The following is a 25,387-nucleotide window of genomic DNA, read 5'->3' on the forward strand; positions in this document are numbered from 1 at the left end:
CGCAGGCCCTGCCGGCAGCCAGTCGCACCAGAGCAGACCAAACCCCAGTCCCAGAGGCCCGAGGTACAAGGGCACCTCACCCCCGGAAAGAGCTGAGAAGAGCCCCAGATGTGGGGTCAGTAACTGTCCCAAAATGCAGTCCTGGATGGACTAAAGACGGCTGAACGAAGTTTAAAAACTACAAGTCCCAGCATCCTCTGTGTTTAGGGAGGAGCAGTGAAAGTGAAAGTGTTGATCCTCCGTTCAGAGCAGCAGGAGGAGGAAGGTGGAGCTGAGGCGGGTGAGTGTTAACATGAATATGTTTCTTCTTATGATATAAAATAATTCCACGCTGTTCGTGTCTGTGGGTGAAACGTGAGGCCGCTCGGCTCCTCTGAGCGCTGGTTTCCTGTAAGTAGAGAGGAAGTGAGTTTAGCTGAGAGAGCAGGAAGAGAGTGAGAGCTGTGCTGAGGCAGGTGAGTGTTAACACCGCTCTGACATTACTGTGTCTCTGTGGCGGGAACAACAGGCTCCGTCAGTGGAGGCAAAAATAATCAGACTTTGGTTTTTCAAAGGAAACTACTTTATGTTGGGAGAAGCCGCGCGCTCATTGGATAACGGCTTGTCAATCTCAAGTTATTAGCCAATGAGCGCGCAGGTTCACAGTAAGACCCGCCCTTATCTAGACGTGTTTTAAAACTAAAATGGCGACAGAAACTCGGTGAGTGGAGTTCAGGCTGACTTTATGAAAGTGCGACGTTTGAGCCACTTCCTGTTCTCAGTCCCGGCGTCCTGATCACCGAGGTTTCTGTTGCTCTGATATCTGATATTGATTATATCGGTAAACAGGCTGTAGGCAGAAACATCAGGTCTGATCTGAAAATCCCTTCAAAAACAAACTTTAAGAGTTTTATGTCCGTGAGGCCGCACGCTGATTGGATAACCACCTGTCAGTCTCAGGGTATTAGCCAATGAATCTGCTCCATAGTAAACCAGATCATCATCATCGTCGTCGTCAGTCTTACAGCAGAAACTGTTCCTTACTTTGTGCCTGTGGGTCCAGGTTCATTACTGAAGTCTAGATTTTTTCCTTTCGACAGCTCGCTCCTCATAGGCACACAGCTGGATGCTGCAAACTCTGCTCTGTCCTCCATCATCACCCTCAGTCAGTCTGAGAGGTGAAGCACAAACACTCAGTGAGTTCACATTAACAGAACTGAGTTACAGTCGCTGACCTCTGACCTGTCATGAAACCTAGGAACCAGGTGACATGATCCACATTAGGATTAGAGAAACCTGACTTCACCTGCTGACGCTGAACACTTCAAGATTCACATTTAGAAAACAGAAAAAAAGCTGAAAACGGAGCATCAGAGAAAATCCTTCATATGTTTGAAACTGCTTCACTTCCCTAAAGTCTTCTTCTATCATGCTACAGACTTTTCTGAGCTCTCGGTGCTTCTAAACCTCTAAACTCCAATGGATGCATCAGAGATTTTACACTTCACCTGAATTATCACATTGGCCAATAGTTGTCAAAACATTAGGTATAGTAGGTCTCAAAAATGATACCTGTGCACATATTTGACAAAATATGTCAAAACTGTCATATTTGTTCAATCCAGCATGAAAACTGTGAAAACATTTTTCTGTTTTATTTTAAATATTATAAATCATTCAGCAATTGTCACGATTTGTTTTGCAAAGTTTTTTATTAGTGTGTACTCAAATATGCGACTTTACAGGACAGCAACATTTTTTTGTTGTTGCCATTACTCAGACGTTTTTAGATGCAGCTTTTCCAAATTACAAATTCATTTGATGGTTAAAAAAAAAAAAGACCTGTGAAAATTTCAGGCTTTTATCTTTTTTTTAGATATTCATGTTCAAGCATCGCCTCAGGGTTTGATGTCAAAAAGAGGCCTGAAAGTGGGACCAGAAAATGACTTCAGATGGAGTTAGCCTGTTTTTATACTGCATGTGCTCATTGTTCTTTATGAAATAACTGTGGGGGAGAAGCTCTGTTTGTAAGCTAATAACCTTCTGTGAGTGCTTCCTGACAAAAATCATCAATGTTATTTCATCAGCAGAGGAATCGGTTACATTTTAATACTAGTTTGATACAGCCAGCTGAATCAAACAGGGAATCGGCTCCTCTTTGGTTTTCTCTTCTCTTGTTTGCTTTGTGTTCTTTTAAATATTCAGTCCACTTAATAATGAAAAACTTCTAGTTAGCATAGTGTACAGGTTTAGGTATGTGGGTGTGGTCTCTGAAAGGAACAGAAAGAAAATCCTCAATTACTAAGATGTTCACATCAACAACTCAAGAGTACATCAACATAAACACAGGTTAGAAATAAACTAAGCAGAAAAGCTCAGGTGCCATGCCCACGTTCCTCCCTGCCCATTGTCTCTGCCATACAAAGCGGTGAGGTATCCTCTACTGGCAACTCTAAAAGACTACCAGAGAAACTAACAACTGAAGAGAATAAAACCAGAACTACCGGGCCTTTAGTACAAACATTGAGTTTCAGTTTCACTTACACAGAGACAGCCCAGCCTAACTGGGTCAGTGCTGACAAACCTGTAGAGCAGGGGTGGAGAACTCCAGGCCTCGAGGGGCCAGAGTCCTGCAGTTTTTAGATAACACCCTGGGTCAGCACCCCTGAATCAAATGATTAGTTTATTACCAGGCTTCTGGAGAACTACAAGATATGTCGAGGAGGTCATTTAGCGATTTAAATCAGCTGTGTTGGATCAAGGTCACATCTAAAGCCTGCAGGACACTGGCCCTCGAGGCCTGTAGAGGACACTGCTACACACTGTTGGCCTTGTTTAAATGTTATCGCTCCCTAGTGTCCAAATGTGACATACAACGACACAAAAAAGAGAAAATGTCTCTTTGTTGAAGATGATCAGGCAGGGACTCGAAATGATTTTATTAATTAAGTCATTTTTAATATTTGATTATGTGATTAGTCGACTAACAGATGTGCCAACTATGACACATCAACTATGTCAACTTTGCGCCTGCATGTGTGTGATGAAGCACTATACACTACTTCTGGTGGTTTACAACACACACACACACATGCACACACACACATGCACACACACACACACACACACGCGCACACACACACACACACACACACACACACACACACACACACACACACACACACACACACACCAAATGTCAGCTGATTTCTTGTAAATGGGGAACGGTAATGAAAGTGAAAGTGTTCAGTCGTTCAACTATTTAGTGTGAAAGAACAAAACAAAAGTCATCCCATCTCAAACAAGAACTTTTATTTTCTATCTCTGATTTCTCCAGAAATGTTATAATACAAAGTTTGAACATATATGATGATTGCTGTGAACCTTCATATTTTAAATACTCTGGAAGATAAAATAGTCTACTGAGCCACTTTCAGGCCATTGTCTTGCACACTGAAATCTGGGGAATGTTTGAACATGAATATCTCAAAACTATTAAAGATTAAAGCTTAAAATTTTCTCCATATAAGAGTATTTAGTTCAGACATTTTCAGTGACTCTCTGTGTGTCCATCAATAACTCTGAGCACTCTGAGCAGTTCAATCCTTTGTCGGCCAGATGAAACCTGCAGCAGGGCTGGATGGATGCATAAACACAACCTGAACATCCTTCTCTTCCTCGCTCAATAAAGCAGTGACTTTTCCTTGTACCAGGCAGCTTTTTGGTGTTAGTTTTCCTGGGTCTGGTGACCCAGTGGCTTTGGTTATGATATGTGTCTATAGTTTTTATTTTGTGTTTATTTAGTTTTAGCATTCCTTGCTCCATGACTCATGTTAAGGTTTCCTGATGTGTAGTTTTTAGTTTTGTTACGACGCTTTCCCCGTGTCCTTGTCTCAGTTATGTTTCATGTCTGTTATTTTCTGGTCTGCCTGTTCCTCTCTTGTAGTTTTTTTTTGCATAATATTTGCTTATTAATAAACAATATATATGTTTGTAATTTGAAGGAGTCATTTGGTGCCACCCAGTAGCCCCAGATGTGGGGTTAGTAACTGTCCCAAAATGCAGTGCGTGTCCTGGATGGACTAAAGACGGCTGAACGAAGTTTAAAAACTACAAGTCCCAGCATCCTCTGAGTTTAGGGAGGAGCATTGAAAGTGTTGATTCTCCGTTCAGAGCAGCAGGAGGAGGAAGGTGGAGCTGAGGCAGGTGAGTGTTAACATGAATATGTTTCTTCTTATGACATAAAATAATTCCACGCTGTTCGTGTCTGTGGGTGAAACGTGAGGCCGGTCGGCTCCTCTGAGCGCTGGTTTCCTGTAAGTAGAGAGGAAGTGAGTTTAGCTGAGAGAGCAGGAGGAGAGTGAGAGCTGTGCTGAGGCAGGTGAGTGTTAACACCGCTCTGACATTACTGTGTCTCTGTGGCGGGAACAACAGGCTCCGTCAGTGGAGGCAAAAATAATCAGACTTTGGTTTTTCAAAGGAAACTACTTTATGTTGGGAGAAGCCGCGCGCTCATTGGATAACGACTTGTCAATCTTAAGTTATTAGCCAATGAGCGCGCAGGTTCACAGTAAGACCCGCCCTTATCTAAACGTGTTTTAAAACTAAAATGGCGACAGAAACTCGGTGAGTGGAGTTCAGGCTGACTTTATGAAAGTGCGACGTTTGAGCCACTTCCTGTTCTCAGTCTCGGCGTCCTGATCACCGAGGTTTCTGTTGCTCTGATAGCTGATATTGATTATATTGGTAAACAGGCTGTAGGCAGAAACATCAGGTCTGATCTGAAAATCCCTTCAAAAACAAACTTTAAGAGTTTTATGTCCGTGTGAGGCCGCACGCTGATTGGATAACCACCTGTCAGTCTCAAGTTATTAGCCAATGAGCGCGCAGATTCACAGTAAGACCTTATCGCAGCATTTTCTTTAACTAAAACATCGACAGTAAAACTGTAACGTGTCCTGTGATCTATAAACACTCTGTGATGAATAATCTGAAGTCATTTTGAGCCTGACAGTAGTTTCCTGTCACAGAGCAGAAGCTGCAGGCAGTTTTTGGCACCTTTATATTTAATTTATTCCAAAATAAATCAATAAAGGTAGAAAAGAACTCTCAGTGACATTAAAAATCTATTTTTAAAGACAGATGTGACCAAGTGCAACAAATATAAGATGAGATGTTTACAGATATTTGAAGTATTGATCATATGTAGAACACAGAGCAGGTCCAATAACAGAGTCATCCTGCTCACAAACAGCAGTTTGGTTTCATGAGCTCACTTCCTGCAGTGATCCTCAGCTTCTCTCCAAAGGAGCCGTAACATGTGGGCTCCTCACCATGATGATGATCCCAAACACACTGAGTTCCTTCATCCACCTGATCATGTACTTATTAAATAATGTGATGGTTTTGGTGTTTTTTAAAGACTTTGAGCCTCTAAAATAACTGGTTTGGACTTTAGGGCCAAAGCTCCAACATTAGAAAGCCATCAGTGTGATGCTTCCAGTACAACAGCACCTCTGAGTGTGTGTGTTTACCTCTCAGACTAACTCCACCCTGACATCAAGAAGATGGAGGAAGAGGACGGAGCAGCATCTGCAGCATCCAGCTGTGTGTCTGTGAGGAGTGACTGGTCCAAAGAAATACTTCCTCCAGACTTCAGTCATGAACCTGCACCAACAATGTTCTTCAATCATGGAGCTCAGCTGACCATGTAAGAGAGCTGCTGACTCAGAGTTCAAAGGTTGTTTCTATAAATGTGTTCTACCAGTGACATCATAAATGATTCCTAATGGTGGTCCGGGTACGATAATGCTAGTATCAATCATAGTAGTAATGCAATCCAAGGTAATGATTTCTTCTCTGTTGCTGTGAACGTCTCTGCAGCCGTCTGTACTCTAATCTGAGACAACTATTACTGACAGAAACCATCACATCATCCAGTTTGTGTGTTTGCAGCTGCTTAAAAGATTTTAAACAGAGATTAATCAGTAATTCATGTGATGTGTTTGTGTTTGCAGAGGTCAGAGGTCACAGTCTCCAGCATCCAGCTGTGTGTCTGTGAGGAGTGACTGGTCCAAAGAAATACTTCCTCCATATTTCAGTAATGAACCTGCAGCAACAATGTTCTTCAATCATGGAGCTCAGCAGACCATGTAAGAGAGCTGCTGACTCAGAGTTCAAAGGTTGTTTCTATAAATGTTCTGCCAGTGACATCATAACTTAACCTAACACTGGTCTGTGTATGAAGTATCATTTAGTGGCAGTTGTTAAAGTTGTATAATGATGATGCTAGTTTGGGGTGTATTTTCCTGCTGATGCAAATGCATCTACTTTGCCCTTTGTCTGGTGCTTTGGACAAAGACGTCCAATGAAACTCAGAACAACACAGTTTGCACCACCAGCAGGCAGAGGAAGTGGCTGACATCCAGAAATCCTACCAGTGGCTGAACAAAGCTGGACTGAAAGACGGCACAGAGGCACTAATCATGGCAGCACAGGAACAAGCTCCGAGCACAAGACCCATAGAGCCCGGGGTCTACATGGCTCTTTTTGGGGGGGTTGTGTGGTATTAATAGTGACTTTGTTTCTTTGGACCAAAATCTTTTGTTTTTCAGTTCAGTTGCAACATTGACTAACACTAATGCAGGGGTCGGCAACCTGCGGCTCTTTAGTCCTTACAGTGCGGCTCCTCGTGGTTTGGGAAAATAAATTAGAAGTATTTAGCTGAAGTGTATTTTATTTATGTTCTTTTTTAACTTGTAGTTCTAAATTGGAAGATTATTGTGATATTGAAATATAAAAATAAAATTATATATATATTTTTTTTTCATCGCTCAAATAAGCGTCACACTCGTGGAAGCCGGTGTACCCGCCGAAACGCCGTGCATTTATCGAGACTTTCAGCCCCAGGTAGGCCAATTATGGATCTTCGGATCCACATTATGTCAGCAGCTGTTCTCCACCGTGAACTATGTTAAAAACAAACACCGCTCACGCCTCACAGACGACAGCTTACAGTCCTGTAAAGATGAAAGTGACTTCGTACAGCCCCGACCTGCAGACGCTGTGCGCAGAGGTTCAGGAGCAGAAGTCCCGTTGTAAACATATCACGGCAGACCCGACGATGTTTGCATGAACACGCTTTTCAGCTTCTCTTTATTGACCACTTTTCACACACGGTTGCTGTACGCACACAGCCGGCTGTAGCTTTGCAGCTCACAGCCCGACACACAACAGCACAGACGTTAAGGCGGCGAGGCGTGATTGCGGGTGCCGCTCAGGTGCGTCCACCTCGCCGCTGCAGACCACGCCCCGCCACACACATTAACCAGGTAAAATACATATTTAGGCAGAATTTTGCAAATATCTATTTTTCATCTTTCAGCAGCATAGAGCTTTTTTTCCAATTATTTTTTAAAAGTCAGGTCAAGGCTCCAAAAGCCCAAAGGAGATATAAGGGTGGCGGCTCACAGCAGTTTTTGTTTGCTACATCATTTTAGTTCAGCTGGGTGTCTTTCCTTTTGTTATATTTCTTTAAGAGTTCAAATGTGTTCATTACATAAATAACCTGTAATTTTCTCTGTAGCACTTCATGGATTTCATAAGCAACACACCTTAGTTGTTCACACAAAGCATAAAGGTAAAAAACAGTATATACAGTGTTATCTTCATTCTAGATGTCAAAAAGTATTTGTGGCTCCCAGTGTTTTCTTTTTCGTGGAAACTGGCTCCAAATGGCTCTTTGGGTCCTGAAGGTTGCTGACCCCTGACCTAATGGTATATTTTTTTTAGCTGGATCGTTCTATAAAAACATGAATCAAATCTGAGAAAAGTTTCCACCTGACCTGTTGAATATTATTGAAGCCAGAAGTTTGCCTTCATACTGTGTTTCTTGCATGCCTTTTGTGGTGTACTAATTGATGTGAAATGAATGCAATGTGGTTGTGTTTGCAGAGGTCAGAGGTCACAGTCTCCAGTATCCAGCTGTGTGTCTGTGAGGAGTGACTGGTCCAAAGAAATACTTCCTCCATATTTCAGTCATGAACCTGCAGCAACAATGTTCTTCAATCATGGAGCTCAGCTGACCATGTAAGAGAGCTGCTGACTCATTTACGGGTGTTTGAAATTCTGTGACCACTTTGTAATTTTAGTTTATATTTTAAAGTGTTTTTATTTGTAGTTGCCTGTATTTTTATTACACTGTGTGTAACGTGGTGGTTTGTGCTGTTTGGGATTGTTTTGGTGCATTTGTGTCAGAACATCAGATAAATGATTTCATCACATTTTAAAAGAAAGTATCAGGATAATAATCTGAACTGAGTCATCAGAAATAGAAAGATGGTCTCAACAGGCCACTGAGCTGATCTCCAAAGAAATGCAGAAGATTGAAGAGTCCGAGGCTGTTTATTTGTCACAGGCATCGTCATACACGTACAACACAGTGAAATGTGCTGAGCTGCTCCTGTGACTGGACAAAACATTAGAAACAATCATTAAATGAAATAATGAAACATTGTGCAGATGTAATGTTAAAGTGCTTTGTGCCACATTAGCACAGCATGTACTGACAGAGCAGTGCAAGCAGAACAAAGCAAATGAGCAAAGTGATGTAAACAGAGTAACTGAACAGAGTGAGCAGAGTAATATCAGCAGTAATGAAGCAGCAGGATCAGTGTAGCAGCGTGTGACGTCATAATGAATCAGGTATGATCTGAAATATGACAGTGAGACAAGAACATGATGTAAGGTCCTGTTTAAACCCTGATGGTGATGCTATGAGGGGAGCATGTTCTGATTTAGGACTTGGATGGTCTGAGGATAGAAGCTCCTCTCTGTTTGTGTCCTGATGGTGCAGAAGCTTCTGCCTGATTGTAGAAGGAGCTGAAGCCAGCATCATCCCAGAGGTGAAGCTCCTCTGTGTGCAGACCTGAGGTCAGATTCCTCCAGGCTGATGTTCAGGATCTACAGAAACGTGTGGTTGTAGTTATTGCTGCACTGTGTGCTGACAGCAGATACTCAGAACAAAGCGCTGCACACGTGTTCTTTACAAACATCTGTACATATAAAATATGGATCATGGCAGTGAATGAACACGTTTCTGTCATTTGTTTCATTGGCTTCTTTTTTCTGCCTGTGTTCATGTGATTAATGTCTAACACATAAACAGGTTTGTAATCAAACATCACATCATCAGGGAGGCATCATGAAACAAAGTTACTGCTGGAGGCTGAACTCAATTTGGTGGCAATGTTCAAAAATATCACTCAGATCATTTCAAAGCTTTTAGTTCTTCTTCTTCACTTCTGTAAAACAATAGAAAGAAAATCAGAACCCAGAAGTTCACTTCCTGATGACTGAACTCTTTCAAAATAAAGCTGAAAGCTCTGAATGTGACACCGCTGCTCCACCACAATTTTTAGAGGAGGTCAAAGGTCAGTTGAAAGTGATGGATCCCAAACTTCCAGTACATCCAGTGAAGGACATAATCAGCTCTGTGATGAAGGCTTTTACTGTGGAGTTTGTAGGCTGATCACTCTGTGTTTAATAAGACAGGCAGGAACAGCAAAGGAAACTTGGATTCTGAACTCAAACACAAGTTTCTCCACTTTGACTTTTCTCTGTGACCATCAGAGCTTCTGCAGAGTGTCATCAAATCTGGATGTTTGTCACTGACAGTCAATGATTTTAGTGATAAAGAAATGTGTTCACAGAGGGAGGAAGAGGAAGAGGAGTGGTGTCTGTGAGGAGGAGCAGCTGTCCTGCTGTGCTTTGTGTCAGGACGTCCTGAAGGATCCAGTCTCTACCAGCTGTGGACACTGGTTCTGCAGACAGTGCATCTCCTCATACTGGGACCAGTCTGCTTCATCAGGAGACTGGTCCTGTCCCCAGTGTGGAGAAAGATCCAGAAGCAGAGCTGGACTGCAGACAGCCAGTCAGAGCAGCTGTGTACAAAGTAAGACTGAACATCTGTCTGCTGATGGACTCATTTCTGAAAACTGGACTTCTTGTTGTTGTTCAGACATTGAAGAGTTTTCTTTCTGTTTTTCTTTCTTTCAGCAGATGTTGGTCTGCAGGAGGTTTTAGATGAACATAAGATCAGTCTGAGGAGGAGATGTGAACGTGTGACTGAAGGAAGTGATGAAACAGGAAGTAGAACCCTCCTCAACAGGATCTACACTGAGCTCTACATCACAGAGGGACAGAGTGAAGAGGTTCATAGCCAACATGAGGTGAGGCAGCTGGAGACAGCTTCCAAGATGGACGCCCTCCATGACACTCCAATCAGGTGCCAGGACATCTTTAAAGCCTTACCTGACCAACAGAGACCCATCAGAGTGGTTCTGACCAACGGCGTGGCTGGTGTTGGAAAAACCTTCTCAGTGCAGAAGTTCACTCTGGACTGGGCAGAGGGCTTGGAGAACCAACATGTCAGTGTGGTGGTTCTGCTTTCATTCAGGGAGCTGAACCTGATCAGAGAGGAGCAGTACAGTCTTCTGGAGCTGCTCCATGTTTTCCATCCAACATTACAGAAGGTCACAGCAGAGAAGCTGGCTGTCTCTCAGCTTTTGTTCATCTTTGACGGCCTGGATGAAAGCAGACTTTCATTGGATTTCACCAACAGGAAGCTGCTGTCTGATGTCACACAGAAGTCATCAGTCAGCCAGCTGCTGACAAACCTCATCCAGGGGAATCTGCTTCCCTCGGCTCTCGTCTGGATAACTTCCCGACCTGCAGCAGCCAATCAGATCCCTCCTACATGTGTTGACAGGCTAACAGAAGTACGAGGCTTCACTGACGCCCAGAAGGAGGAGTACTTCAGGAGGAGATTCAGTGATGAAGAGCTGTCCAGCAGAATCATCTCCCACATGAAGACATCCAGGAGCCTCCACATCATGTGTAGAATCCCAGTCTTCTGCTGGATCACTGCTACAGTTCTGGAGCACATGTTGACTACAGAGCAGAGAGGAGAGCTGCCCAAGACCCTGACTGACATGTACTCACACTTCCTGCTGGTTCAGACAAAGAGGAAGAAGAACAAGTACCACGAGGGACATGAGACGAGTCCACAGGAGCTGACGGAGGCTGACAGGGAAGTTCTTCTGAAGCTGGGGAGGCTGGCGTTTGAACATCTGGAGAAAGGAAACATCATGTTCTACCAAGAAGACCTGGAGCAGTGTTGTCTGGATGTGACAGAGGCCTCGGTGTACTCAGGAGTTTGTACAGAGATCTTCAAAAGAGAGTGTGTGATCTTCCAGAAACCAGTCTACTGCTTTGTTCATCTGAGCATCCAGGAGTTTCTGGCTGCAGTCTACATGTTCCACTGTTTCACCAACAGGAAGACAGAGGTGCTGAAGGACTTCCTGGGAAAAAAATACAAAGAGTCATCTCTGGATGATTTCCTTAAACGAGCCATGGAGAAATCCCTCCAGAGTAAAAATGGCCACCTGGACCTGTTTGTCCGCTTCCTTCATGGCCTCTGTCTGGAGTCCAACCAGAGACTCTTAGGAGGTCTGCTGGGTCAGACAGAGAACAGTCCAGAAACCATCCAGAGAGTCATCAAGAACCTGAAGAATAACAAGAAGTTTAATTCCTGTCCTGACAGAAACATCAACATCTTCCACTGTCTGATGGAGATGAACGACCTCTCAGTACATCAGGAGATCCAAGAGTTCCTGAAGTCAAAGAAAAGGTCAAAGGACCTCTCTATGATCCACTGCTCAGCTCTGGCCTTCATGCTGCAGATGTCAGAGGAGGTTCTGGATGAGTTTGACCTGCAGAAGTACAAGGCTTCAAAGGAGGGACGACTGAGACTGATTCCAGCTGTGAGGAACTGCAGAAAGGCTCGGTGAGTCCAGATGTGATCATTACATCATTGATCAGTGTCGGTTAATAGTTTAATCTTTAAATTAAAAACACAGTCCTTGGTTATAAAGTGCTTTACAAACACCAACATTACGGCTAACAGCTGGATTCTCCTGTTTCAGTGCAGCTAGCCAAACAACAAAGAGCCACTTGCTGCTAAAGACAGAGTGAAAGTGGACGGTATATCCTCCATTCTTCATGTAAAACACATGCAATGAATTGTAATGCACCATCTGTGTTTCCCTTTATGCAGTTTTCTCTTTATGGTAGACTTGGATATTTAAATGTTTACCTCCTGGAGAGTCTTGTTCACTTGATTAGTTTTTGTGAAGGGGATTCTCCTCACCCCGTCTCCAAGGGAGACACCAGCTACCCTTCAGAGAAAATGTATTTGCCCCACTTGTAACCACGATCTGGTTCCTCCCGTCACTGCCCACAGCTCGTGACCATAGGTGAGGGCAGGGACGTAGATCGACCGGTAAATTTAGAGCTTCGCTGTCACGCTCAGCTCTCTCTCTTCACCACGACAGACCAGTACAGCGTCCACCTCACTGTTACCGCAGCAACAGTCTGTCTGTTGATTCCTGCTGCCCTCCCCCTTCTTTACTCAACCCTGAGATACTCAGACTCCTCCACCTGGGGCAGGAACTTGTCTCTGACCCAGAGTGGGCACTCCACCCTTTCCCAGCTGAGGACCATGGCCTCAGATGCTGATCCTCATTCACACGGCTTCACACTCTGCTGAGAACAGCTCCACTGTGAGCTGGAGGCCATCACCTGATGAAGCCAACAGAACCACATCCTCTGTAAAAACAGAGACGAGACTCTGACACCACACAAGTGGAATATAAGGTCAGAGGTCAGCTAATACCTAATATGGTAATCCTGAGCTAACAGGAAAGGGAAATGCAGTGAAGAAATGGATTTTCAAATGAGGAGTGGAATCACCATTTTAAATGTACAAAGTAAATCTTTGATTTTATTTTTTAAAAGATTTTAAAATCATTTTAAAAATTGGAATTCAAAAATGTTTTTTAAAATGAAATAAATGTACTCATGTTTTATTGCACAATTTATTAATGAAGCATGAAATGTATTTTGATGTGTTTTGACTCTTCTGATCCTCCATAATATTGAGATTGTATAGAAGTTTTCAACATTTGCAGATTTAGGATTATACTGTACACTATTATTAGCATAGTATGTAACACATGGGGACACTAAAGCAGTCGCGCCAGAATGTCCTCTAAAAAGAAAGCTTCTTTAAAATACAAGCGAGTCAGACACTTAAAATGTACGTGATACAAGGTTGTCAATTTAGTAAAACTAAATAAAACAATCCTAGAACCCGTAAAACTACCATTTTCTATATTCACTAACAAACCCCTGCTATAATTATGCCACATGTTCATTATGGGTCCATCAGCAGGCCAGGAATTCCGGCTTTAGAGCAGAGTCCACGCCAGCCCCGTCTTCGGCAGACAAGCAAGAGCCTCCCATCTTGTCCTTCCACTGGCCCATCATATCCCAGCCCAGCTTGCGTTCTGCACCCGAATCCATCATGCGACCACCGCCACAGCTCCCCTTGCATCAGTGTCCTGTAAAATAACAGATAGTAAACCTGCTGCCAATCACACGCGTTGTCTCCTACTGTTGCCGTTCCATGAGGTCAGGACTGGGTCGCCGTGTCACGCTGGCCATCTAGCATTAGCCTTCCAGTCTTGGGCTTCTCTCCTTCAGTGCTCAGCTAGCCTGCTTTTAAAAGGTCTTTACACAGCTGACACACCCATGCCTCAGCAGGTGGTCCCTATCAGCTAATTTGTCCCATGTGTAGCCAGTCCACAGTGGATTAAAAACTGTGTCACATAAAACACTAAAGCCCATGCAATAGAAACAGAATAAAACAATGCAAATAAAACGTCACTCATAAATAAACACTAAAAATCAGAATAAAAACAATATACAAGATAAATACAAATTTCCACTGTGTGACATCCCCCCATATTTTAACTGTGACAGTCCCTGTCACAACATTCAGGTGTTCTGTCCAGGAGGGTGGCTGAACAACACTTGGCCTTGCTGGCTACTGTGTCTCTGGTAGTCCCTTCTTTACACATAACACATGAAACATCAGCAATAATCTGCTACCAACGAGTTCCTTTGAATGCATCCTAGAAAAGTTACAGCATAGGTGAGTTATACAGTCCAATTGCCACATCCAGGTAACCTGCTGTTCTTCCATTTCGTGACCACATAGCATAGCTAATGTATGGGATTATCAGAACACTGACTCCTCTCAGCTCAGCTCCTCTGATATCCCTTGTGGATGAACACTACTCATGAATACTCACGTGGCAATAAAACGTCTTTTCTGTACACCCCTTGCTCACAACCCTCAACAAGGGTAGCTGATTTAAACACTTAGCATTCTATCATCTATATCTGTACCCCAGGTACTGAACACTGCTCCCAAACTTGTATCCTGTCGACAAACGCCAAAATTATGTAGCCGCTAAGACTGGTGGACCTAAATCTTCACCTCCAAGTCCATTCACATACAAGAGGAAGGGGAGCAAGCGGGTCAGCGCTCAGGGCACAGAAACTAAGCTGGCTTTGAACACACACCATTTATTTCCATAAAAAACACAGCCAGAATCACAAATACAAGTTAAAATCCCCCGTATACAATAAAAAGAGTGTTCTCAATGCGCTAAAAACCCTGCCGGCAGAAATAACTATACACTATTAAAACAAAGCTAAAAAAATGTTTTCCATATGCTAAAATTACCCTCCCACAGTCCCATAATCCCACAGTACAGCCACACGCGGGCGAATGTGCCTTATCTGAAACAGGAGAGGAATTTCTCTTCCGGGATGGAAACCACGCCGGCCAGAAGAACAAGGAGAGGGCTCCTGTCGCAGACCTGTCTCCTGACAGCGCGTCGCCGCACAGTCTCGCCCCACTCCACACCTGCACACGGCCTCCCTCGTAGCACCGTCAGATGCAGGCAGAGGGGCATCCCTGCCCTGTTGTGAATTGAGGGCCATCGCCACCCACTGTTGCTGTTCCTGCAGTTGGGACTGGATCGCCGAACGACTCGCGGCGCCCCACAGTCAGGCAGCAGTTCCTTCAACACACGTGCGGGCTTACACGCGTTCCTTTTTCTCCTGCTCACCTTTCGTGCGTCGCTCCTCTTGTCTCTGCGCTCACCATCCCCTTTAACAGGTCAATCTGGCAGCTGATAGGCCACCTTGGGGAACGCCCCCATCTGTTTAGTCCTCAGTGGATTAAAGGAATATGGTACAACAACATTAACACACATAATATAAGTATGAGGATAAAACCATGCAATATAAATATCACAATAAAATCATGCAAATAAAATCAACACTATGTACCAATACACAGATTGATAAAACATAAAAACACAAATTTCCACTGTGTGACAAGTATACTACTATACTAATAACAGTGTATAGTATACTATTGTACTATACACTATTATTAACATAGTATATTTTAACAGGGAATCTTGATCCTGTTACATTTGACTTCTGTTGAGCTTCTTGAATTGTCACCTTCAGTTCCTTTCCTTTACTCTTCCAGTGTCTTTGGTTTAAATGTATTTACCCTGATAACTGCATATGAAACAGTTCACCTCTTGTCACTCACTATTATCTGTTTGCCATAAAAGTGTTGGTGATGTGTTGGGAGAATCATTATTTTCAGTCTCTTCTTATAAACATAGTGAGGCAAAGATGTGGGTCGTGGTCCCTGATAATCAGACGTGTCTGTGTTCTGTTACATGTGACGTTAGAGAGGTTTTAGTGGAGATAAAAACAGGACCAACATCACTCGTGACTGCTTTCCTGTCTTCAGTGTGTTTACTGTTGGAGCTCGTCCTCCTGTTGCATCTGTCACAGCTGTTACGCTCCTCTGTGACTCCTCCTCTGTCTGCTGTCACACTGCAGGAGTTTTTGGTCATGGCGTGTGAATAACTGCCGAGGTCGGCTAGGACGACGCCACCACTCGTTGTCAGACCCTGTCACGCTGTCTGGTGTCATCTTTAGCCGAGGTTATTAAGTACTTCAAAATGAAACCAGTCTCTGTTTTCAGTCTCCGCCCTCTTTTGCAGCTTTGAGCCAGGTTGTAACACCTGTTAAAGTCACCACCTGTTGTGACCGGGGAGTGAGATGAGTGTGAGAAAGATGAAAACAACGTCTCATTCTGACTAGTTACTGGGAACTGATGTGTGATGATGCAATAACAAAGATGACTGTTTCTATGATTTTCTGTTTTATTAATTGTTTTTATTGATGATAAGGACAGGCAGAGGAGATTGGATGGATTTACTTTGTTTTATTATTTTGCACTGAAATGGAGTCCAGTGTACAGTCCTTGGCGTTGCACATTTTAATATGTTTTAGCTGAGACTGTAGTGGGCACTCTTTAAATGTCGGGTCAGTTTGTCACGTTAGAGCCTATTTGTGCCTGTTAGTGCTGACGATGACTTTAGACCGAGCTGACTGAGGGGTCTAAGCTCATGATGCCACCAGCAACACCCGGGTCATGCTGCAGAGTTTTCAAACCCGACATAATTTACTCAGGTTATATCAGGTGATCTAAGAAAGGCCGCTTAGAAAGAAAAGCGAGTGCACTGCTTTAAGTTTCTTGAAGATGTTTAATCTGAACATTCAGCTTCTTCACTTCTAAAACCAAAAAGTGGAGAGTCCCAGATTTTAATCCTAGTGGGAGTGTCCCTTAAGAGGGTCGCTGACCAACTATTGATCATGTGGCTCATCACATGAGCCAAGCTGTGAAAAAGGGTGTGGGTGATTATCAGCAGAGGTTTCGAGAGATGAAACGTCTTCAAGAAACTTAAAGAAGTCACTTTTCTTTCCAGGCTCCTTAGATTACCATGACTGTATGATGAGAACCTGCACAGACATATCAGGTGAAGGTTTCAGTGTTTTGGTTCAGTTTAATGTAAAAATGGAGATGAAACACATATAAAGGCTGGTTTACACCACTGAGCCCTGCTCTAAAACACTGACACAGATCTGTCTGTGAAGCTGGCTTTAACAAATAAGAGCTTCAAGTTTTAAAAACATGTTTAGCGCCAAACTGTCCACTTTACTGTCTGTAGCAGGAAGTGGCTGTTTGGCACTGAAACGGGAGAATCCAGCTGTTAGCCGTGATGTTGTGTTTGTAAAGCTCTTCATAAACGAGGACTGTGGAGGAGGAGAGCCTGTGTGAGTCAGGTGGTTCACCGGCCGAGTGTATCAGCGGCAGAAACAGCTGATCAGCGCCGTTTTATGCAGTAAAATAATCTTTCTGTTCCCAAACACATCCACACAGTTTGCAACATAACAGCCCACTACATGCACATCACACCACAAATATGCATAAACCTAAACATAAAATATGTCCTGTACCTGTGTGATCTCTTTAAGTAACTCACAGAATATCAACACTAACGCCACAAGTTTGTTGGTATTTTAACATTTTGACCATTGATTTTGAATTAAAACCAACAGTTAAAATATTTTTACACCTGAGGAAAGAGCAGCAGAAATATTAAGACAGATAAATCATTCTGTCTTCAGTCTCCATGAACAGCATCAACATCCTCTGGTGAAATTTCTCTTTCCTCCTTAAAATATATTAAATGTCAGTTTAATTCCAGATTAATGGTTAAAACATGTATGTCACATATGAACATCAGGAAATAAAGAAAAGTGACTGATTCAGTTCCATATATGCTCCAGGGAGGCGTTAAGGTTCATTGAAATTGTTCAGTTATTAAAGTTTAATCTGAGCCGAGCTGACTTCCTCAGGAACAAATAAACACCGAGATAAACTTCACCTTACAGATATAATCTAAATGAATCATATCCAATCTCAGAGAGTTGACAGTCAGCTGTGTGCTGGGAGACATGTTTGTCTGCAGTGTACGAGCTCTGACTGCTCCCCAAAAATGTCGGAGTGAATATATGAATATTAAAAGTGTAGCTGGTGACACAGAAACAGAGGATTTAAGAAGTTTAAGTGTAGGTCGGGTCCACACATGTCCAAACACCTGTGCGTAGTCCTGCTTGTTACTCAGAAACGCACACTAATAAAATGGCCATAAGGCCAAAGCAATGGTTTTGACTGGTGTTGACCCCGCCCCCACCCTGAGTGTGGATGCTGAGAGAAGGGCCAGCTGTGAATATGAGGCTGTGGGAGCAGATGGAGAGAGAGTATGTCGGGGTATCCCAGTACAAACTTTACTGGGGTCAGAAATTAGACAGACTCCAGTTCCTTTGTTTGATTTATCTAGTTTGATGTTAGGAAAGAGATTCATGAGATGGAAAAACCTCCCAGTCTACTGAGATTCAGAAATGATTTGTACACATGGAAACTCCCTGAGTGGGAACAAAGAGTGTCCTGTCAGGAAGAGCATTTGGAATATGGATGTTGAGGATGTGACAGTGCCTGAAATCCTGCTGCTGTTCTGAACCATAGTTTCTGATCTGAAGGTCAAACAGAGTCATGATGGTTGTTTCTATTTGTTCCTTTTTAGTTTAGTTCCCCTGAAATCAGATGTGATATCAGCAGCTCTGAGTTCATTCATCATTATTGTCCAGTGATGAGATTTCTGCTCCGTTTGGTGACAGTCAGCAGATTTTTCCTGCGTGTGGACGTGAACAGTCGTACCTGACAGCAGCAGGTAGCAAACAGAGATCATCTTTCCAGCTGGAACTCTTCACTGAACTGAGCTCATTCAAAATGTTCTAGATTCAAGACAGGAAACAGTCCACATGTGTGTCTTCACTCTGACTCTGGATCAGATCTCACTGACAGACTGTGGACATTATGGAAGCCTAAATGTGACGCCATCTTCCTCCTTCATCTGCAGATTAAAGCCAAACAAAGATTCTCATTAAAAGTCTGCAGGTCTGAGAGAGACTCAATCGTTGTGTCATGTCAAACACAGTAAGAGGAGCTGAAGCACAGATGTGAAGAGCAGATGTTCATCAGATTATGACCTCACTCTGTTTTGTCTTCATATACATTCAGTCTGTGTTTATAATGCAGACTTTCTGCTTTTATAATAACACATTTTGTATTTTCTATGATCACAGACTGGCTGACTGTGGACTCTCAGGGACTCATTGTGAAGTTGTGGCCTCGGCTCTGAAGTCCATCCCCTCCCATCTGACAGAGCTGGAGATGAGTAACAACGAGCTGCAGGATTCAGCAGTGAAGCTTCTGTGTGCTGGACTGGAGAGTCCAAACTGTCGACTGGAGACTCTGAGGTGAGTTCACTGACTGCAGCTGTTGTTGTTTTTCTATATTTCAGATCTTTGATTGATGTTTGAAACTTTCTTTAGTTCCTAAATGTTCAGGATGTGTCTGAAGACAAATGTGAAGAAGTTTGAGTGCTTTCAGAAATGTTGTGTCTTTCCAAATGACTGAACAACAGCTTTTCCTCTTGGCTCCAAATAGAAGTGACAGACTTGAGCAGCGTTCATTTAAAGGCTGACAGAAGTGGAGTGGTGACGGGGAGATGTTTGTCAGGGCAGCTTTTCAGCCTCCACAGGTTCATGTTGTGCTCCATCAGTCAGTGAAGATGAAGTCAGTACTGGTGAGGCTGTAGAGTGTGTGAGGGATGTGAATGAGGCTGTTGGAGATCTGATGATAGCAGATAAAAACAGGCTGCAGAGACTTTGAGCTTGTGTGGAAACAGACAGAGAAAAGAAAGACATGAATGTCAAAGCTAATAAAGGTGAAGTTAGGAGCTGTGATGATGTTCATGTATCAGAAGCTGATCTGGCTGCTACAGAGACGACCCACACAGCTGCTGTGGTGAGGTTTGTGTTAAAGCAGAGGAACACAGGCCCACACATGACAGCAAAGCAGGTTTCAGGCTCTGTGAGAGGATTTCAAACAGAAGCTGGAGAAGAGAAAGGACTACAGAAAGAAGGCAGCTGAGACCAGTCCAAGTGTTTCCATGGAGCCCAGTCTAACATTCATTTATACACTAACGTACAGAAGTGAACGGGAAAATGAATCCATAGTTTCAAATGTAGAAACAGTTCTCAGTTCATTTACAGAGTTTAATACAGTTCATGAGGAAATGTTCAAAACAGCAGCTGAGAAGAAATCTGCTTCACAAAGTTGGATCCAATTCCAATAGTTTGTGATGCACTTTAACGCAGCGTGAGCAGTTCACTGCCTAACCCCACAGAGACTGTCAGTCTGGACTTTTCTTTATTTCTATTGGCTGTCAGTGAGATTTCAGAGCAATCAGAGACTGTGGGTCTGTGTATGAAGTATAATTCATGTGCAGTTGTTGAAGTTGTAGAATGAGAAATAGCAGTTTGGGGTATTTCCTGCTTTCATTGTCCTGCTTGTGCTGATGAAAATGTTTATTGACGTGTGAATTCATTCTTCAACGCTCGATTCTGCCTGAACAACGTGAAACTTTGCTTATTTTTGTGTAACACAATTCAAAGTAGGGCTGGGTATCGTCACTGATTTCTAGAATTGATTCGATTCAATTCGATTGGAATGTGGGAAATGTTGCCTCAGACAGTCAGAAATATTATAATTCAGATCAGTATATTTACATATTTTTGTATCTATAAAAGGGAAGCTGGCACTTTCGCGACTTTATCAAAGGTGTGAGCATCACAGCAGAGGCCTTTGTGTCAAAGTAGCTGAAGATAAAACACAGAAAAACATGAAGCTGATTTTCCTGGGATTTTATAAAAATATTCTGCAGTAGATCAAAAACACATAAACATTACCTGATGCTGCTGAAGTGAAGCAGAGCAAAGTTACACCGTTTTTATTACAAACACAGCGTTTTGCAGTTTTGCATAATTTTAAAAAGTTTAAATTTGTTCAGTATTGAACGGCAGAAATGAGGCTTTCTTTTCGAAAGTAAGTAAAAGGAAAAAAAACAGCGGCCGACAGCGCTGTAAACAACGGTAGACTTGTGCGTAACAAGCAAGCGAATAATGCAGAAAACAGATTTTTAGACGGGAAACTGTTTTTGAAGTACAGAGAGAGAGAGAGAGAGAGAGAGAGAGCTGTGCATGAAGTGTGATTTTATCCTGGTGGAAGCAAAACAGCAAAAGTCAGAGTGAGTTCATGACAATGTTTATGTGAAGCGTAGTTTGGATCTTCTTTTGCTGCTGGTTCAGTCAATATTGTTTGGAGAGAGATAAAACTAACAGCTTTAGAATCAGCGTAAAAAGGACGTAATAGAATAGAATAGAATAGCCTTTATTGTCATTGTACAGAGTACAACGAAATTGGAGTGCCACTCCCTTGGTGCAAGATTCAATAATAAATATAAATGTAAAATATAAAAAGTACAATAAAACAATCGCAAGTATTCAAACAATAGTAAGTAAGATATATACAGGATAGCAGCATTAATATAATGACAGTATGAATAGCAGCATAATATAATGGCAGTGACGGTATGGTATAGCTAAGCAGGTTCAAACAGGTTAAACACAAAGCGCGGAGCCGCCGAAACATCAGAATCAGCGAGCTGTCGGCTTTCAACCCCGACTGTGTCCGTGCCATCGGGTGAGAAAAGCGACATCTCACTGATTCTGATTCGCGGGTCGCGCTGTGTGTTTAAGTCTTTGTGCAGAATCCGTGTTCCTGCTCTCATTTACTGTCTTAGCTGTTGTTGAAATTTTGTGAGATTTCACCAGAAATTCTGGAATTTCAAGCAAAATAAATTTATATTAAAAAATAGATTCAGGATTTTAATTAATCGATTTTACGTTATCCAAGCCAGAATCGATTTTAATCGATAAATCGATTATAAAAACCCAACCCTAAAAGCAACCTATTAGACCCATTAAACACTAACATAGATGAATACTCAGATTTAAACCTTTATTGTTTCACAAAGGGTTAAAAAGGGAACGTCCACAGTTTAGACTGCAGCAGATTTTATTAAAGCAGTTTGACAGGAGCAAAGCAAAAACACAAAGAATAAGTGTTTCACATATTAATACATATAACATAATAATAAAAGAAAAGCAAAAGAATGATAAAAAAGAATGAAAAAGCTGTCCAGAGCAGCAGGATGTCTGAGGTCTGCAGAAACACAAAAACACAGCAGCTAAAAATAGTTGTTGAAAGAAAACGAGGTGGGAGCTGCTGATTCCTGAGCTTTGATACTGGATTAGCTTCAGTAGTTATTCCCATCACTGCTGTAGGAGCTACATTTAGTCACAGCTGATTGTCTTTGACCAATCAGAAGACTACTGTTGTAAAAACAAGCAGACAAAGAACCAATGAGAGTGAAGAACAGGATAAAGAGCTCGTGTGATGGAGGCAAAGCAATAATCAGCAGACTGTAGCAGTTTCTATCTGGATGAAAGTAGAAGGAGCTCAGCGGAGCTCAGTCCCATATCTTTGGTTAGAAACAACATCAGTGATTTCCTGCTGCTCGAGATGATTCCAGCAGCTCTCATTAGTTTTCAGTTTTATTTGTCATATGGAAGTTAGCACAGGGTCAACATTGCAATGAAATGTGTTTGATGAGCAGCAGTCACTCAGCAGCATGATACAGTAGGAGAAAATATAATAAAATAAAATAAAATAATAAAGACAGATTGAAGTCTTTCAGGCTTTAGTGCCGACTTCCCTGACAGAGGCTGGACTCCATGGTCTGCACAGGAGGCTTCTACACTGTGTGGAGGTGACTCCTGGACTCGAAGACAGGCTGCAGGTACATGTGTGATGAAGAGGACCTACAGCAGTGTGATGGAGCTGCAGGTGTGAAGGAAGTCCTGCTGTCCTGTCCCACCCTCATCTTTGCTTCCTCTGTCTTCTCTGGACTTGTCCTCCTGTTTCAGAAACAGCACTGCTTCATGCCGAGGGTGGACGGGAGCGTTGGCTCTGATTCTTTTACCGTCCACCACAAGGAGACACTGATGCTGACCTCCTGATTCATCTGCATGTGTTCTGCTTCACACTGCTCACCTCCACCAAAGACTTCACAAACATCTTCTTTCTTTGAGTCCAGTTTGTCCCACAAACACTTCCAAATCTCCTCCTCTGAGATTCTGCAGCTTCTTGCAGTGTGACTCAGCTGACTTCTGACAGACCACAGACTGGCACAGCATCCACATGTGTCTCCTTTCAAACAGGCTCTTGATGTTTCCTCCCACATCATTCTGGCCTCTCAGTCTCCTTTGTTCTCCAGCTCTGTAGCTCCAGCTGGTGAAGCTTCAGTTTTCCATGTTGGTAACAGTAAACTACAGCCTCTGCTGTCAGCTGGGTAACTAAACAGAGCTGCAGCACGTCTCTGCGGTGGTGCTACATCCAGCCTGCAGACGGCCGTCTACATGTTGTAGTGGTTTACAGTCACCAGGGGGCGCTGTCCCAGCCATGCAGGCAGTGGGCTGCTCTGCTTGTGCTGTTGTTGGTGAAGCTGAAGTGAAAGCGAGAGTTAAAACCCTGAACAGTGTCCACTGAGCTTCTCATGCTCTTCTCATGCTCAAAGAAGTTTAACAGGAAGGACGACTCGTCCATCAGGCGTCCAGCTGTCCGTGACCGTGTCCACAGCAGAGTGTGACCGAGGCTTCATGCTAACACGCACACATGAAGCTAATACCACCACGAGCAGCTGCTCAGTGGATTTGGAGGACAAATGTCTGCAGCTTCTCACAGGCAGTATGCAGAATGTGGATCTCCACAAAGACTGTGGAGAGCTCGTCCCACACTCTAAATCCAAACTTGTCTGCACAAAACTTCTCACACGTTCCCGTCACAAGTGTCTTCTAAGTGAAGCTACCAGGTTCAGGTGCAGCTTGTTTATCTGGAGCTGCAGGAGATGATCCATCCTCACAAAGCAACACAGCAGATATGCAAACACACAACACAACCAAAGGATTCTCTCTGCATGTCTGTGGCTGATGCTGCTGGAACGAAGCTGTTTGAAACCTTGTTGTTCTGCACTTTGGGACCAGAAGAGGAAACTGAAGCTCTGTGCAGAGGGTCCAATGGAAGCAGCCAAGCGCTGTAAGTGTCTGCTGTACAGGGATGCTGGTTCAGCTGTGGCTCAGTTTCACAGTGTGACTCAATAAAAGCAGCAGGAAATCAAAGCTTGATGCTTTCATCAGTGTGGAAATAAGAAAGTTTCCTGTGACAGACGCTGGAGCTCTTTCACTCTCAGCTTCACAGTTTCAGCTTCAAACTTCTTCCAACATGTTTCTAACACGGCCACATTCCACCTTAATGGAGCTGATATCTTGTGCATCAGCACATTTTCTAAAGGCAGCGATCACATCTTTAGTTTTGGATGTTTAACTGCTGATTGTTTATGTGTTTATAGCACATTAATTACAGCAGCAGCGTTGACCACAGTGCTGTACAAGAATCCAAGATAACTATTAAAATAACTCCTAATATTAATATCACACATCAAATATCAAATAACTCTCATGCTGTATTAAAAGCCAGTGAATACAAATGTGTTTTAAGAGCAGATTTACAGAGACTGACAGCAGGAGCTGGGGCTGTTCGATAGAACGATGTATATATGATGACCATATGAAAACATCTATCGTTTCATATCACGCTCTTTGTTTCCTGCTTATGTGTTTGTGTTTTCCAGATAAAGCTTTCAAAATAAATCTGAAGATCCTGTTGAGAGTTTTCAAAATAAACACAATACAGTACTGCGGTCGCTCGTTTATCGAGTTACGTTCTAAAAATAAGTCTCAGAATGAAGTAGCAGCTTTATGTTTTACAAGTATTATAGAAGTTTTAAGGCAGTTAAACCCTCACTGCACACTTTCTACACTTTTCTCAGACAGGCATGAACATTTTCACACTTTTCTCTCTTGTTTAAACAAAGTTCAAACCTTCATAGAAAAATAAGTTCATTATTAAAGAATGAAAGCAAAGTGTTTCTGAAACGTGTCAAATCAGCCTTTGCTGGCATTAAATGAGCTTCTGTGTGAGGAGCACTCGTCCATGGCCTGGGCTCCTCGCTGTCAGGTAAAGTTTCATAAAGCTTTTGAGTTTTTCTGCAGATAATGTTGGTGTCCAGCACGATGTTCTTTTTCCTGCGGTCACTGAGCCACAAAGCCAAAGCTGACTCCATCCTTACGATGTTCTTGTTGTGGACAGTTACAACCTTTTTGCCTCCTTGTTGAAACTATGATGGTCAGCATCTTCCTCTGCCTTTGGCTGCTACCACAGGTGCAAAACGTCTCGTCATCATTGTTGTTTGTTGGGGACAAAACGTACAAACATACAGTGCAGCACTGCAGAGTCACACTGCTGTAAATTTGAAGACATTCTGTACTGTACAGGAGACACGGCACGAGATTGGCTGACAATGGTCTACAGCCAATCAGGACGCAGAACACAATGCGCTGTAAAAAAACAAAAACATGCAAAATTGCACAAAAAAGATCAGCGAAACAGCGAGGCCGCCAAAGGTGAACTGTGTTACAGCGAGGGACCAGCGTATATGTGGTTGTTGGGACGATAAATGTCTTTGAGCTTGTGTCAGAA

The 25,387-nt window shown here is 42.9% G+C and overlaps 2 protein-coding genes across 2 annotated transcripts in view; both read left to right on the forward strand.

Annotated features, from left to right (window-relative positions):
- The first annotated feature begins 230 nt into the window (after nt 1-230).
- The window catches only part of LOC309701483 (NACHT, LRR and PYD domains-containing protein 12-like), a 442,279-nt gene continuing 417,122 nt past the window's right edge, over nt 231-25,387 (forward strand). Inside the window, exons 1-3 of the mRNA XM_082525719.1 lie at nt 231-280; nt 3,984-4,185; nt 5,521-5,689. Of these exons, the coding sequence (XP_082381845.1) occupies nt 5,547-5,689 (143 nt within the window). The 5' untranslated portion in view covers nt 231-280; nt 3,984-4,185; nt 5,521-5,546. The remainder of the gene's footprint in view (nt 281-3,983; nt 4,186-5,520; nt 5,690-25,387) is intronic.
- The window catches only part of LOC309700187 (NACHT, LRR and PYD domains-containing protein 12-like), a gene marked incomplete at its 5' end in the record, with an annotated part of 83,442 nt that continues 67,712 nt past the window's right edge, over nt 9,658-25,387 (forward strand). Inside the window, 3 exons of the mRNA XM_082523635.1 lie at nt 9,658-9,931; nt 10,036-11,824; nt 18,970-19,143. Coding sequence (XP_082379761.1) covers nt 9,658-9,931; nt 10,036-11,824; nt 18,970-19,143 — 2,237 coding nt within the window. The remainder of the gene's footprint in view (nt 9,932-10,035; nt 11,825-18,969; nt 19,144-25,387) is intronic.

Source organism: Aulonocara stuartgranti (assembly GCF_965226115.1).
Source record: "Aulonocara stuartgranti genome assembly, chromosome: 23".
NCBI classification, from domain to species: Eukaryota; Metazoa; Chordata; class Actinopteri; order Cichliformes; family Cichlidae; genus Aulonocara; species Aulonocara stuartgranti.